The sequence below is a fragment of the Onychostoma macrolepis genome, chromosome 04 (assembly GCF_012432095.1).
Source record: "Onychostoma macrolepis isolate SWU-2019 chromosome 04, ASM1243209v1, whole genome shotgun sequence".
NCBI classification, from domain to species: domain Eukaryota; kingdom Metazoa; phylum Chordata; class Actinopteri; order Cypriniformes; family Cyprinidae; genus Onychostoma; species Onychostoma macrolepis.
Window position 1 is genome coordinate 22,123,366 of NC_081158.1, and position 16,047 is coordinate 22,139,412.

The following is a 16,047-nucleotide window of genomic DNA, read 5'->3' on the forward strand; positions in this document are numbered from 1 at the left end:
ACTGTTTGTCCATTTGTTCGTTATTTGCCAGGCAATTCTTGTTTACACCTAAAAAAACAAATACGCGAACTTTAAATAAGGATGTATTAAAATTATATTTACCTGAATTATGTCTTTTTGCTACAAGAGATAACAGACACAAGATGGCGCCATTTACGTTCTTGTATGACCTGTAAGTGAGCAGTTTCAGTTACAGTTACCCGGATGAGCGTTCTAATATACAGCGATTGGCCAACCAGAATCAAACATTTTGGGTTTATCGTACTTGTCCCGTATTATAATCAACACATCTAAAACTATACTTTAAAAACAGAAAGTGTACAAATTTATTCCAGAGCCGTGTCTTTAAGTTAACTTTCACCGTAAGTGGATGACTTGCTTGTACAATCTGAAGAACGAGTCAAAATTACGTTCGGTTGTAATAGAATCGAACCCGGAACATTCTTATTAGAATTAAAATAAATGTTTGGCATCTTTTGAAAACAACAAAACCAACATCTGTTAAATATCTATAGCTGTGTAACTGAGACTTCTCTTGGGAAAATAAATGAATACAAAGCTTCAAACTCCCAACTCCGCTGTAAATGTACAGACACAGTCCAGACACAGGAACAGAATTGAACAGAGCAATATTTTGGTTGCTGAAGATCACATAAATTAGAATCTCTACAATATGTAAAATAATATTGGTTAAAGTTAAAAATAAGATTTTTTAACAGTTAAAGAAAAAAGGCAAATACATACTTTTGGCTTTGGAAACAAACCTATTTGAACATGTCATAGATATAAGAAGCAGAGTCAATGGAGAATTTAAACACTCCAGAGGCAAAGATCATGAAGAGCGAGAGAGAGAGAAAAAAACACGGTGTTCCAATGCATGATGGGAGACCAGGTCTCCATACTAACACCTCAATAAGTGCAAAATAAATAATGCAATATCCCAATCCTGTAATCCAACAGATTTGGTACCATAGTAAGCTTGCAGAGATATGATACGTGAAATGTGATAGCCAAAAAAATTCCTGGAAGAAAAAATAATCACATGATGTTCAGGATGAAATATTAAAAGAGGTGGATCTTGGTATTTCCAACGAGAGCTACCGGAAGGTTCTGAGACAAGTCTGAAAAGTCTTTCTGACAGCATATAACAAGAGTTCTGGTTTAAAAAAAAAAAAAAAAAAAAACTGATGATGCATAACACTGTCCTGTGAAGTATTTCGTATTTGATATCATACTACAGAATTGGGGCAAATTATCTTGGACTCTGGGGGGAAAAAATCATGTGTGGCGTTGGCGCTGGACAGGGATACAAAAAAATATTGTGGGGGCGGTTTTTTCGAGACCAGCTGACATTTAAAAACAGACAAAAAAAAAGCCTGTTTGCTTTGAGGCAAACCCTTCTGTCCTTTAACAGGGAGGATTTGAAGGATTTGTAACTTAAGGCAAAGGTTATTACGATTACTTTAAGCTTTTTGCTTTAAACCCATGATTCAATTTTTGGAAAGCTTAAGCATAAAATGAAGAAAATTAGATAGAAACTGTTTAGTTGATCTGAGGGGAGGGGGGAAAAAACGGACAAAAGTAATTCAATACAATCAGAAGGTCTTGACTAACTAGCTAGAACGTTGTTGGGAAAAACAAACTGCTTGTATATGCTTGATAAATAATGTTTTGCATGCAATGAAAAAGTCCAAAAAAATTCAAAGAGGCACACCCCCACCACTAAATGTATAGTGTCCGAATGAGTCAAATTTAAATTAATTGACTAAACATTACTGCACAGGTGCCGACGTGGACACCGTGTCATACATTTCTGCCCCAAAGCACTTCAGAACATTCAAATACATGATTTAATAAGATTAGGCCATAATAATGTTTAAAAAAATCTTAAAAGTGAACTTGGCAGGGGCGGTGACCTGTGCAGAAATGTGTCAAGCATTACAGAACAATTCAGTTGTGCTTCAACATACAGTAAATTGTTGCAGAGGCTGTTGTCAGACAACAAGGCTTTCGATTTTGCATGAGGATGTTCAAGACGTTAAGCCGTGAAGGATGAGCCTGTGCTTTCCAATTAGGACCTTCACATCCTTGTTTTCTACCATCCAAGGCTGCGAGCGAAAAAAAAAAGAAAAGCGAATCCAGGAAAATTAAGGGAGGGACACAAACCGAGGAAAAAAAGAAGTCCTGACAGATCCTGTAATCACACGGTCACTGCTACATTTAAAACTGTGCATATCTCATACAAAGTTGAAAGGATTAAAAGACTAACACCTCTGAGCACTGTACTGGTTACTGGTTTGTTACATGCCCCTGGCTTCCTCCTCCAATTATGGGCTGATTGGCAGTATCCAGGACCAATAACATGGCAGCATTCTTTATTTAAACACCAAAAGTGGTATTGAGGTTTGGGGGTTCAGAATGGAAGAGGCGGAGAGTGGGTCGGACTCCTATTCAGAGCCTTCAAACCGGTCCGTTAGGTGTGATCTCAGCTGAAGCAGGTGCCTCGACTCTGTAGAGGTATAAGAGAGTAAGAGAGGGTGGACAGCGCTCATCTCATCTCTCAAATAACATCTGGTTAATACACATTCACATTTACCTTGTCTCCGTCACAGTGGTAGCGTCTGACTCTTCTGTAGACGCTGAAGACTCACTATTGTCTGTGATGCTGAGCTTCTCCAGAGCTTCAGTAGGCACCTCGCTACAGAGAAAAGAGTGCAAGAGAGCAGCACAAACGCTTACCACTAAATACTTCTAGTCTTTACAGAATCAAAATCGCTTTCACAATTACGACACTGAAAGTGATCACTTTTCATCATTAAATTGTTTAAAACTTGATTGAATCAACTGGACAAGTGGAGTAAGAGGCATTCTAAAGGTGCAGTCAACATTAGCAAAATTTTGTGGGCCAAAAAAACATCCACTGTCAATAGTATAGCGATGAAGCATCACAACAAAGTCACATTCAAAACAAGCAGCTTTCTGCTGGTCAAGAGCAAATTCACAACCAATTTGAACCCTGCAAAATCTTTCACCCTCACACAAAGTTTCCAATTGTGTGAATAACTCAACTAATTGAAATGACTGGATTTTGTCTGCGAAAAATCCCCAAACTAGGGTAAATTTGACCTTAAGTCATGGATGTACTTTGATATAGGGAAGTGTCTGAATGGGATTCACTTTTCAGTCTGGCCTGTCAAATTTTTCCTCCCTTTGAGTGGTTTGTTTAGAGAGCATAACTAAACAATCATCACGGTACAGGTCTTCTGTCATTGTTTAAAAATGGGGATATTATTCCCTTCCTGAAGTCATGAGAATCCTTTTTTCCTGGAAATATATTAAAACACTAATGCTGCAATTTCTTCGCAGTGTTCTTACCTCGAGGGTGCTGTTGTCTGGTTGGCAGGTGGTTTAGGGGAACCCTCTGTCTTATTTTCTCCCGGGTCCTCTTCACTGTCTGAGCCTCCAGACGAGCTGCTGTCTGAGGCCACCAGAGGGGCTTTTTGCCCAGGACTTCCTTCCCACGCTCCTGTAGCCGAACCACTGCCAGCCGCTAAAAAAATAAATAAATAAAAACAATTAAGGGTCTATGAGACAATTTCAACCTTCTTCTTAGTTAAGTGTTTTTTTTTTTTTTTAAGTGTATTCCATATTACTGCACCATGCCATCGCCATGTAAATGTAGGCGGTCATGCATTAATGTTTTGGAGTTTCTGATGTCAAGGACTTTAGAATGAATGCATTTCTGAATAGGAAGTTTTGTATTCTAAAAGTTTTTATAGTACTGAGAAGATGTGATTCCCCATGATATTACCACTTTAAACATTTCATCAGGCAAATTTAAGACAGAAAATTGGCTGTTGGTGGTCGACTACTTTCCACGTTGTGTATTAACAAAGTTAATATTCAGACAGACTCAAACACAGCATACTCACTGTTCTTCTCTTGGCCTTGTTGAGGTTGTCCCTCAGTCTGGCTGGACTCTGTGCTGTAATGTAAAAGCCAATGGATCAGCACTGATAAAGGTATTCCCATAATTCAAACACAGCCCAACCAATATTACCTCACTTTAACAAACATTCCAAAACAGTACCGTAAGTAGAATTATACAACTCTTTACCTGCTGAAAGGCTGGAACTCAGTGAAGGAGGCCCAGCTTGTGTCCTGTGGACCCTCACCTCCCTGCTGAGGGGAGGTACCCCAGGAGCTAGAGGAGCTCACCTCTGTCCCGCCAAAACTCGCCGTCCAGCCTGCATCTGTACACAAGCACAAAGAATGTTCAATAAACAAATTCATCTGAAAGATTCAGAGTTGTGGGTGATGTTATAGCACTCACTTTGAGTCTGAGCTGCTGCAGACTGCTGAGGACTGGCCTCTTCCTCAACTTCCTCTTCCTCAGAGGCCGACCCGCGGCCTCCACCCCCATTCCTCACTGCACTCTTGGGTGAACTATCTGAAGAAAGAGACACCCCAAACCTGGAAAGAATAAATAGAGAATGTGAATTCAATAAACAAAACAGGAGAATCTATTTTCTCAAGCATATTATCCATGTGCTGTACCTCGATCTGGATTTGATTTGTGTTGCATAGTTTATTTCTTTTTCATCCCAAATATCCTCCTCTTCCTCACAGTCATCGAACTGCTGGATTCTTTCTTTACAACACGCCTCAAAAGCTGCAGCATTGGCCTAAAGGAGCACAACAATCCGAATAAAGCATCAAAACACTTACAGCAGGGCTAAGTGACCATTTGAATAATGGACAGTGTTTTCAGTGGCAGACACTTACACTATGATCATCTGCATCTATATTGAAGTTAATTTCAGCAATTCGATCGAACGCAGCACTGCAAGATTGAAAGAGGTCTCAAAAACCATACAGACAATCTTTACCACAGAAACATATCAGCACAGATCAGTGCATGTCTCCGCAGTATTCTGATATATGGAAATACTTATCATTGGATCTGAGAAACATTTATAAATGTATATCTTCAGCACTCACTTGATATTTTCATCATGTTCACTGAACTCCTCATCATTAAAACCAAACTGATCCACAAAATTGGCGGTCATCTGCTGAATCTGGTAATCAGAGAACGCCTGAAAGCAAGAAAAAAAAAAAGCCAATCCAATCAGCTTTAAGGAGCTTAAAAAGCAGACTCATGCTGGCTATTTATTTGTTGATTCTTACCTGTTGGATGGACAGATCATTGGGGAAGGGGCTCTCCATGTCATCATCTTCACTAGATGAGTGTAAGTTATGGGTGCTCACCTGGAACACAGGATGAGAGCCAATCAGAAACCAGCATCAAACTATATAACATGCTCTGAATGAAAGTGAAAGTGACAAAAAAGACATTAAATAAAGTTCACGATGAATTGTGATAACTGGTTTCCTCTAAAGTAAAGATTTTAAAACCATTTTGACCAATTAGGGAGTGATGTTCTTTTTATGATAAAAATAAAGAAGCACTAAGCATCTCTGAAATATTTACTGTTTTAATCTATTACAGTGAAACATATCTTGAAAGGAGGGAAAAAAAACAAACATATGATTATTACATTGACTATTTAAATATCTTATCCAATATTATTCATCCGTCCAATGCAATGAAATGTGTGTAAATGCTTTCCTCACCAAATCCACTGTGTTTCTCCTGTTGGTCTCTCTCAGAGTCTCACCCACAAAACTCTCCCAGCGGCCTCTACAGTCTTCTGGCAGCTCTGTGGATATACAAGTGATTACGATCTCAGTTCACAAACTCTGTGGCTCTTTTGACATATTCCTGCACAACAAACCTTTAATTAGGTCATTAATTTGAGAGTGAACCAGCCCTTTCTCCAGGTTTTGAACCACAGTGTTTGCGATTCTTGTCAGGTGACCCATGTTTCCCTTTCGCCTTCCTCCTTCAGCCCTGGAGATTTAGGTAGAGAAACTACAATCAGCCAACGGCGGAAACAAACAGACAGACAACAAACATACTGACATAATGATGGGTATCAAGTTGAGCCTCATGGGACTATCACACATGCTTATAAATCAATGACAAATAAGAAATGAGAGGCTCTTACTGAATTTTGTCATTTTCCTCCCAAGCATCCAGAATCCTTTGCACCAGCCGGCAATGCTGGAAGAGCTGAGGAAAGCAAACAGCCAGACATTGAGAATAATGAACAAAAAGGAAACACAAAAGAGTGTAGAAAAAAGGCAGACAAAAAAGATAAAATATGTAAACGGACACACTTCTGCTCAACAAACCACATGACTTGAGATATCATTCAAGGAGGTGGATGAACCAAAGGTCATTACTTGGAGTCAGTGGTTTATTCAAATCCCTGAACCAAAGTGTGTGCAATACATTACCATTCAAAAGTTTGGGGTCAGTAAGATTTTTTTTTCATGAAAAGAACAGCATTTATTTGATTTTTTTTTTTTTTTTACTGTCACTTTTGATAAATTTTATGCATCCTTGCTAAATAGTAAAAAAAAAAATCTGTCTGACCCAAACTTTTGAAGAGTCATATGTGTTAAGTAGTGAAAATGATGCTTGCATTCATGAGCACCACTAAAAGGGCCCACTACCCTGTTTCCTGTAAGTCAGTATGAAAATAGGCACCAAAAGGAAGCAGTCATGATCGAAAACAGATATGAACTAAAGCAGATGACCTACATTGGCAACAAGAGCATCCTGAATGGGCGTGTTTGCTGGGTCTGAGGTGCTGTTCTGGTCAGGTGTTCCCTCCTCCGCTTGGCTGCCTGTGCCTGTTCTCTCCTCGTGGTTCTGCAGACCTGGGTTCTGGAGGTCCGCATGGGCAGAGTGGTTCAGGATGGATGCCACACACAGCTCCACTTGCAAGTGCAAGAAATTATTCCAGGTGTATTTAAAGAATAAATCCTGCAACCAGAGAGAGGTGGAGAGAGGAAGTGAGGAGGAGAGAAAAAAAAATTATGAAAAACAAGATTACCCACCCACAGCCAGATCATAGTGTTGAGTCTGCGATATTCGATGTGTGTGCGTAAGTGATTTACCAACAGCAGGTCCATGGTGTTGAGTCTGCAGATCTCTTGGCAGATGCTGAGGTCGTAAGTCTGCAGCAGAGAAGCCACCAGTCTGGCCACATGAAGGCGGGCGCTCCCCAGGGGCTGCTCCAGAACGCCCACTGTAGTGAGTATTGCACTTCTCTGTTCCACAGCAAGTGGCGGGAGATTGACACATTGTTAGAGGGCTGTCACTCTCAGCATTGCACAGTGATTGTTGAGACAGAAGCTCTGTTCCAGAACTTAGTGTGCTGCCAACAAAGACTGACACACTTTATGGCATCATTAAAATGATGCTCCTGAAGGCTGTTCCACAAAATTCAGCAGCAATATTATGTTACCTTCAAAGACTTAAAGTCACAATGCTACTGATTGTTTCTTTCGTATAGCAATGTATATCCAAGTGCAAAAGATTATTGAAAAAGGAAAAAAAAACAAAAAACAAAGGTAGGGCAGGAACTTGGTTCTGAGATGTGGGCATTGCACCCAAAAATTAATGTGAGCTTGCAATCGATTGTGAAGAGGAGTGGTTTAGCTAGAGAAGTCTGTCATTTCACAGGAAACCTGAGTTGACATTTTGATTTAAATTTTTCAAAAATTATGAAAAAAATGACATGCATGGATGAATCATTTGAATTAAGATCAATAACAGGCTTTTTCATACAGACTTTCCAGAGTGACACCGATGTAGAGTTTTCCAAATAAGTCACTTATGAGGTTTTACTTTAGTTATGAACACAGCAAGGCAGCTTAAGTTTGGAAAGAGAGCAACAAACTTTAGCTTAACACACACAAAAAAGTGGTTCAAAAGCCCTGAGATGACATTTATGCCCAGATGGAATCGCTTGTGAGTGTGTTTGCATGCTGGTACCGTAGGAGGGTTCAGTAGGAGCTGCTGGAAGTCCTTTAGATGAGGCTCAATAGCACGTAAAATACTGCTGTTGACAGTGTAAGACCTTTCACATCCCTGAGAATACAGGTCCATCAGACCCTCCAGCCTAACAACATCAGACACAGAGATAACAGAAGGTCAAAGAAAGATTAAAAAAAAAAGAAAAAAAAGGGGAAGAACAGCAAGCGCCCAGACATGGCTGTTTATTTTAGGATTAATTAGGCCCTGTAATGGATGAACTCACCCTGACCTTCGTGACTCCAGTAACGTAAGAAGCACTTGCGTTCCATTGACGACAGACGCTTCAGTCCTTTCCCCTTCAAACATGTTCTTCAAAAGCTCCGCCACATTCTCTTGTCTACAAAGACATAAACAAATGGATGAGATACAAAAACAGCAGTCTTTACAGAGTGTGTAAATTCTTACACATGGCCCACACTGTTACATGACTGTGATCTTAGCTAATCAGATTAGGCACTTACGACTCCAGGACAGCGAGTAAGGGGTCTGGTTCGGTGACCTCTGACAGCTGATTGGACTGGTCTCGACTAAGTCGAATGATGTCACAAAGAGTCTGGGATGCATTAGATTGTCTCTGCAGAACAACAATAATGTCCTTTTTTTTAAACTTCCATAACTGAAATCATGTGGGCTGGGGTTGAAAAGTTCAGCAGAGTGAGGGATATTTTGTACCTCTTCATCTCTCCCTGTGTGCATGAGCTCTGTGAGTCTCTGGATGAGTCTCTCCTCATTCAGCCACTGCAAATACATTCATTCACAGACTAGAATCACAGCCCCGTAATGATGAGTGAGGATTCAGCCAGGACTTGGAGGATAACAGTCAGGCTAAATGCAGGTCAATGTCTAATTTAAGCAACTAAATCACTTATTAATGTTCCTTAAAGGCATTATTTCTACAAATGCTTCAGGCTGCCAGAGGTAGATCAATGTAAAATGCTTTTGAACAAGATTAACCATCATATAATCCCCAAATTCACTTGTAGAGTCAACAACACATGAAATCATTCACACAGTGCATGTTATTGCATTTAGATATAGCTCAACAGAACACAGTTTAAAGTGCCCCTTTAAATTTGTTCATTCTCATTTATATATAAATATAAGTGTGCTTACATTGAGGACCTCCATCCTCAAGGGGGCAGGCTCTACACAGCTGATGAGGCGCAGCAAAAGGTCCATCATGGCCGAGGCATCAATGTGATTCAGCACCAGACTGATAAAGTTGTGTTTTTTCCTTAGGAAAGAGATTACCTGCATGTGCAATGACAGACAACTTACTAACTAGACAAATCAAACAAATAACCCCTATATTTTCTTTGTGCTATGTGTTCATATTCTGAGTTGTGTGGATCAGGTGTGCGTACCTGGTCTGTTTTACGTGCAATCAAGTTGCCGATGGTTTTGCTGAAGAAGGACGCCAGCAGGGGATTAAGGGGTGGCTCTTGCTCCAGAAAGTGGTAGAGCTTTTCCAAAAGGGATTCATCTCCACCCAGCTTATCATTGATAAGAGCCACATCAGAGGTCAGGAGCTCACAGGCTATGTTTGGAAACCTAGATAAACAAATCAAAACGTCTACATTAGTTACAAGTAACATGTGACAACACAATCAAACAGCAAATGCAACAGACCAAAAAAGGTCTATGGTGAATTGGCCTTTAGCATTACAAACTAAACCACTTTCTGAGGGTCCAATGAAGGCATTTCAAAACTAACAGAAAGTTGCTCTGTAGCACGACTTATCTTCTGTTACTCAGATAGCCTTAAAGTAATTACTGGTCAGCTTAGTGGTGCAGTGTTGTCTGAGCCACAAGAGAAGGTAAATAAACTCTGCGGCAGTGCATTACATCTTATTGTAGGATTCTGCATTTGACAAAAATATCATCAAGCTAAAAATCTGGATCATGGCTGCTGAGAACATATTTCACTCAATGTAATAACATTACAAAATACTTGGAGAGAAAAGACATTTTGAGTGAATCCGCTTGCTCATTTCAAGACAAATGATTCTGCCTCCTACACACAGAGAACCAAATGATTAGTTTTAAATGAACTCTAATGTCTTTCTCTCTCTCTAACCATATGGTCCCAACAGAGAGCGCTTAAACCGTTAGGTTTCAACCCTTCAGAACATGAGTTTTTCATATATTTTGTTAAACTGCACAACACTCACAAACAAAGCAACTCCGATTCAAAACAGAACACAAGAGTTTACACATCACCTTTCAACTCATTAATTTCTATTTTCCTGTTCCTCTTCCTTCATGTCAATTTAACTCCACTTCTCTGCACTTCTACATCTTCACTGTCAGTTTTATAGCCCTCCCGTAACCAGGAGCTCCAGACATGCAGGGCTACCAGTGAACAACACATATGTCCTTACCATCATAATTTAGCAATTCTCAGTACCAGTTGGAATACTTTTTACTGCAAGCCATATTTACATCTAGGCTACAAGTTAATTGCTGTGAATGAACATTTAAAGTGCAGTCACATTAGCGAAATTTGGGAACATTTTGCAAGTAAAATAGTACACTGTTTATTGTCAATAGTGTAGCAATGTATAAAGCCCAGCTCTTAAACCAAGCAGCTTTCTTTTGGTCAACACATCAAACACATGCAAAATCTGCACAGGGAACTTTTTCCCTCTTGTGCAAAACTCTAAATTGCGCAGTTTCTTATTTTGCTCATGAAATTTTGCTGGGCAACAGTAAATGTAGCTTCAGACACCCTGTCCCAAATTCAAGCAATTGGCTAAGCCAATGTTGCAGTGTCTGGTTGGTCAAAACTAGCAAAATATGGTGCAAAGACGTGTTTCTGTCTTACTTGAAGCGAGTTTTCTCCTCCAGGTCAGCTGGGGGCTCCTCCGTAATAAGGGTGACCAGCTCCTGCATACAGTGATCCTTGGAGAGGAAGAGCAGGAGCTTGCGGTTCTGTGCTTTGCACTCCTGCAGGACATCCTCCTCTTCCATCAACTCTCTCAGAGTCACTCCCTCTCGATCCAGCAGCTGGTCGATATGGGAGGTGTTGTTCAGGTCAAACTTCCAGAACATGATGGCGGCGGTGGCTGCTGCAGCAGGAAGCCCAGGCCTGAAGAGAAGACTTGAAAAGTGAGGAGAAATATCTATTGCAGAGAAGGTGATCCTAGACTGAGACTGCGATAAACCCAATGAAAAAAATCCAATGCACTGAACGAAAAGTAGACATGCATTTTTGACTCAAACGTCCCCCGTTATATCTACGTAAATATGTAATTACGTTTTTCTGCATAATTATGTCTTTAAACTTTTTTTTATTAACAGAAACTAGGAGTATACACAATTTTGTGTTTTCAGACATTTTTAAGAATCCTGTTAATGAAACAACAGTTATTGTTATATTTTTATTTAGAGTTAGATTATTTTAAAATATTAGTAATAATTTAAATGCTTTTTAGGGTGCTTTCACACTTGGTTCGCTTGCCTGGTCCGAACCCGAGTTCGATGGCTCCCCCCTACCCCCGTTGGACTGCGTTCATATTATTTTATTTGTGTCCGAACCGCGGTTCATTTGCATCATCAAGCCAGCAGCTGTTTACCCCGTTGCTTAGTAATGACAGCGCAGGAGAACGCGGAAAAATGCATAACATTGCTCTCTGCACTTTTATATATTGACGTTTTGAACCGTTCGTTTGGTTTACTAAGCTTCAGGGCATAACGGCACTTATGTCTGTCTTACGAATGTACTGCAAATGCTCTAAAGAACGCTGAAGGCGAACTGAAATGAGACATACAGCTTTCTGCTTGCAGTGCGTCAGTCACGCTCGTCAGGAAAATGAGTGAAACACACAAACACACATTTTTATCAAATAATACGTCATTAATAGCGGTTCACTTCCGCGATTTGGTACGACTGCGTTCACATCAGCAGCGAACCGTCCCGGAGTACACATGAACCGTACCCCAGACCACCCTTTTCAAGTGAACTGGGGTACGGTTCGCGAGTGCGCACCTGAGTTCAGAAGACAGCGTCATCCAAACAAACCGAACTCTGACATCAATCGAACCGGGGTGCGCATCAAAAGTGCTAGTGTTAAAGCACCCTTAATGATCTTGAATGACCCTTGGAAGTCTGCTGAAGCCCCTAGTGGGCCCCGGCCCCCTGGTTGAGAACCACTGTGTTCTGAATCAGTTGCTTATGAAGTTCCATTATGGTTAGGGAGTTGTCTTAAGAAGCAGCTGTCTACGTAGGCACTAGGCAGCCTAATAGGTTTTGGAACAAAGCTATAGAATGAGTGCGAGGGGGAGGAAGAATAGCGATGGAAAGCAGAACTAACAGATGAAAGAGAATCTGGAGAACAGACGAAAAGGAAAGGGACAGAAATAATTGATGGACCTTTAATGCATCCAACTAACACATCCCACTCAAAACAAAACATGAGGCAACTGGAACATGAAGAGCAACTTTCCTTCTTTCAGTACTGATTGAAATCACCTGGGCTGTGAAGATTTTCTAACAACTCTGGTCATGAACAAAGCAGACCTTTCCCACAAGATGACTGATACCCACGCATCACACCCTGGGCGATACATTTCGCACAGCCTGATAGGCTATGCTTGCTCAAAGAGATGTGATCTGTTAGTGAGCCTATATAAAAGACTTCAGGAATTTGAGCTCTGGAACATTAATAGCATTTGTTAAATAGATATATTTTTACCAGCTGATGAAACGTGTGAATCCTTAGTTACACCTCCTCCACAGGCAGACAGGCATTTGAGTGGCAGAATGCAGAGAGCACAGAATGACCTAGCATTAATCTGCATGAGGTCCACTTCCCACCAGGCCTTCCTCGAATACACGCCTCAGACGGACTGACACTGGGGAAAAGAAATGAAATCATGAAAATGCAAACCCTTCAAAAATAACGCAGGGAGAGGGTGAAAAACACTTTAAACCAAATGTAACAAATGATGCAAAGTGGGTATAATACATCAACAATGTATAAAAACACATTACATCATATAGTCTAGGAACCTTGGAGATAGGAAACACATAAACTGTGCAAGACTAAAATCAGCACTATGGAAGGTCTCGTGAACTGAAAATGCATTGTACAAACATCATTTCCTTATCAACGGTGAACAAATGCACAAACACTCTCTTCCTCAAATTTACCCGATACTGACTCTCTAGCAGACATGCAAAGAGTTATTTTAAGGGTTTGCTTAAACGGCACTACAGTGGTTTGTATAACAAATAAATGTGTCTTGAGATCAGACTTCAAGCATTAAAGGAACAGTTCACCCAAAAATTTAAATATGCTGAAAATGTACTCATCTTTAGGCCATCCAAGATGTAGAGGAGTTTGTTTCTTCATCAGAACAGATTTGGAGAAATTTAGCATTACATTACTTGCTCACTAGTGCATCCTCTGCAGTAAATGTGTGCCATCAGAATGAGAGTCCAAACAGCTGATAAATAACCACAATAATCCACACGACTCCAGTCCATCAATTAATGTCTTGTGAAGTAAAAACTGCATGTTTGTAATAAACTAATTGATCTTTAAGAAGTTCCACCCATTTCTTTCACCATACATAATTTTGCTTTCTCATGTCAAAAAGTGATCTTGTCTGAATCAAGAGATAAAAATGCTCATGATAAGCACTGTTTACAAATAAAAATTGTCCTAAACAAATATATTGGTGGATTTTGATGTGAGATGACAACAGGGGATGGAGTTTTTTCTCTGGAAAACGTGTTATGGATTATGGACTCGTATTTTATACAGAAGTGACAGTTTAAAGTTAAAATGCCTTAATGATGGATTTGATTCTTACAAACACAGAGATTTTCACTTCACAAGACATAAATTGATCGACTGGACTATGGACTGGTCTATTTTTATCAGCTGTTTGGACACATATTCTGACGGCACCCATACACTGCAAAGGATCCACTGGTGAACAAGTGATGTAACAAATTTCACAAAATCTGTTCCAACGAAGAAACTCTTTTACATCTTGGATGGCCTGGGGGTGAGTACATTTTCATTTTCACAAGAGGTTAACATTGAGGTTCACAAGAGGTTCAAGTTTTCACAAGAGGTTAACATTGAGGTTCACAAGAGGTTCAAGTTTTCACAAGATTTCACAAGAGGTTCAAGTTCAAGATTTACCGCATTAACAAACACATGGTGATTTGAAAAAAAAAAAAGCTTCATTCTACTTTATCACTACAGTACTGACTATAGACAATGGACCTTTTTAGCTGGCAAAATTTCACTGATATTTTGACCTTGAAACCAAATTCTAGGAAGTTAAAATAAAAGGTGCCACTAGACGCACGTTCTTCCTAAATGAAATGCACACCTACTGCACATCTCGTGCGCATATGGCACACTCAAAACAGCAGCTGGTAACAGCTTCTTTAAGCACTACATACTCATCTGATGACAAATGACACAGAGAACACATACCGGAAAGAATATCTATCATTGATCTGCAGCTGTGCAAGCTGAAGCACTTCTTTCATTTTTGAAAAAAATGGCCAAAAAATAGACAAGAGGACTTGTTTCCTTCTTTTCTGTGGACATGACTGTGTGCACGTGCAGAGATTACTGCGACAATAACAAGCAGAGAACTCCCCAGTGAACTCTACACAGGAAAGCAAATGCCTCTGCTCTACAATTCATCAAAAATAGTAACAGGCAGCAGCATTTACACACAATACAAGCTGCCACACACAGCAGACACGAGCGGGGATGTTGCATGAGATCCCTGACAGCAGCTGAGGTCAAATAAGCTGGCATTGATTGCACAACTGTCCAGAAGCTGCCTACTTAGGAAGTTGATCCAGCAACTTGTGCTGACCCCTGGACCCCCAGAGGGGGTGTTCCTGCATTACAAAACTACAAATGAGATTGCATTCGTCATACTGAACGATCGTGTATTACAACTCAATAGTTAAATAGCCCGAGAGGATGAACTAACTTATGAATTACTCATGTGGCAGCTAATGACAACATGATTTGAATCAAATGTTTACAACAGACGTCAATAACATACCAGAGCATTTTTCACACCTTATAAAGCCAGGACGGGTAAAGAAGACATACTACTATTAAATTCACACACAGGACGATGATTTTAAATGCAGAATAACAGTTTCAGCATAAAATCTCGGCGGCTGCATGTTTACAACTGGGCCCCGCTAGCAACTGTTAGCATAAGCGGCTAATATTAGCGACAAAACTGGTTTCCGTATTTTCAAAACAACCCCAAACTCGACCGAAACAACTCAAATAAACACTCATTTATAACTCAAAACGGGTTACTAGAGATGTAAAGCGTTATTTAACGCTAAAGAATGGGATGTTTTCGGTTTGTTTGCTAGCTCGTCTGGCTAACTTCAGCTGAATCTCTCTTACAGAAGTTTCTTCCGATCTGAAGAGAATAAAAACGACACATTTTCTAAGCGAAACATTTCGAAACAAGCATGGTTTGGCGTGAGGCAGAGAGGGTCGGCCCCAGCAGTGCTATCTGCGCATGTAAACAGGCTGTGCATGTACGCTTACCCCCGCTGTGAGTGTCTTCAGACGGGCTGCTGCTGCCCCGCGCGCGCTCTGTGAAACCCCGCAGCTGCCACGAGACCGTTTTCCTCTCAACTATCTGCCCAGAGCGCGAGCCATCGTCCTCACTAAAGTTGCTTTTCTGCTCTCTCTTATCGATAAATGAGTTTTCAGGAAATTATTCTGCTCTTAGTCACAACGCAGAGTTATCTCGGCCGCTCACGCGCAAGGCGAGGGAAAGGGGGGATCGGAAAATAAAAATCGTTCATATGTTTGTGTTCAAAATGGCGAAACTCTGTCACAGACGCGCGCGTGCGCGTGCTGTCAGATCACTGTGCCTGCGCATCGAGTGCGCGCTTCCTCTTGTTCATTCCACTAGCATTAATGAACGTAGATTAAAAAGATGATGATAACAACAACAACAACAACAACAACTGGAGTTTGTTGTCATATTTTTATTAAAATAAACTAGTGGCTACGTTAAACAATTTATTATAATTAATGTCAAGATTTTTTATGGATTTTTTTCCAGGCACAGTCTATTTAAGG

The 16,047-nt window shown here is 40.4% G+C and overlaps 1 protein-coding gene across 1 annotated transcript; it reads right to left on the bottom strand.

Annotated features, from left to right (window-relative positions):
- Positions 1-612: 612 nt before the first annotated feature.
- On the bottom strand, positions 613-15,840 carry ppp6r2a (protein phosphatase 6, regulatory subunit 2a). The gene is made up of 24 exons (XM_058772722.1): positions 15,505-15,840; positions 12,646-12,805; positions 10,776-11,039; positions 9,316-9,502; positions 9,065-9,202; positions 8,624-8,689; positions 8,413-8,525; positions 8,175-8,288; positions 7,910-8,036; positions 7,030-7,182; positions 6,671-6,895; positions 6,072-6,136; positions 5,799-5,914; positions 5,638-5,723; positions 5,191-5,271; positions 5,002-5,099; positions 4,786-4,843; positions 4,558-4,685; positions 4,334-4,473; positions 4,118-4,253; positions 3,933-3,985; positions 3,376-3,550; positions 2,597-2,698; positions 613-2,509 (listed from the first exon to the last, which is right to left on the bottom strand). The coding sequence occupies exons 3-24, from the start codon at positions 11,000-11,002 to the stop codon at positions 2,461-2,463; spliced, it is 2,637 nt and encodes an 878-aa protein (XP_058628705.1). The 5' UTR covers positions 11,003-11,039; positions 12,646-12,805; positions 15,505-15,840; the 3' UTR covers positions 613-2,460.
- Between the last annotated feature and the right edge of the window lie 207 nt (positions 15,841-16,047).

Bases quoted from the DNA above. Each gene is read 5' to 3' on its own strand.
- ppp6r2a (XM_058772722.1), bottom strand. From the start codon at position 11,002: ATGTTCTGGAAGTTTGACCTGAACAACACCTCCCATATCGACCAGCTG. The intron at 4,686-4,785 runs GTAAGTGTCTGC...GTGCTCCTTTAG, and splicing joins TAGATGCAGATGATCATAGT to GCCAATGCTGCAGCTTTTGA. The intron at 2,699-3,375 runs GTAAGAACACTG...TTTTCTCTGTAG, and splicing joins CAGACAACAGCACCCTCGAG to CGAGGTGCCTACTGAAGCTC.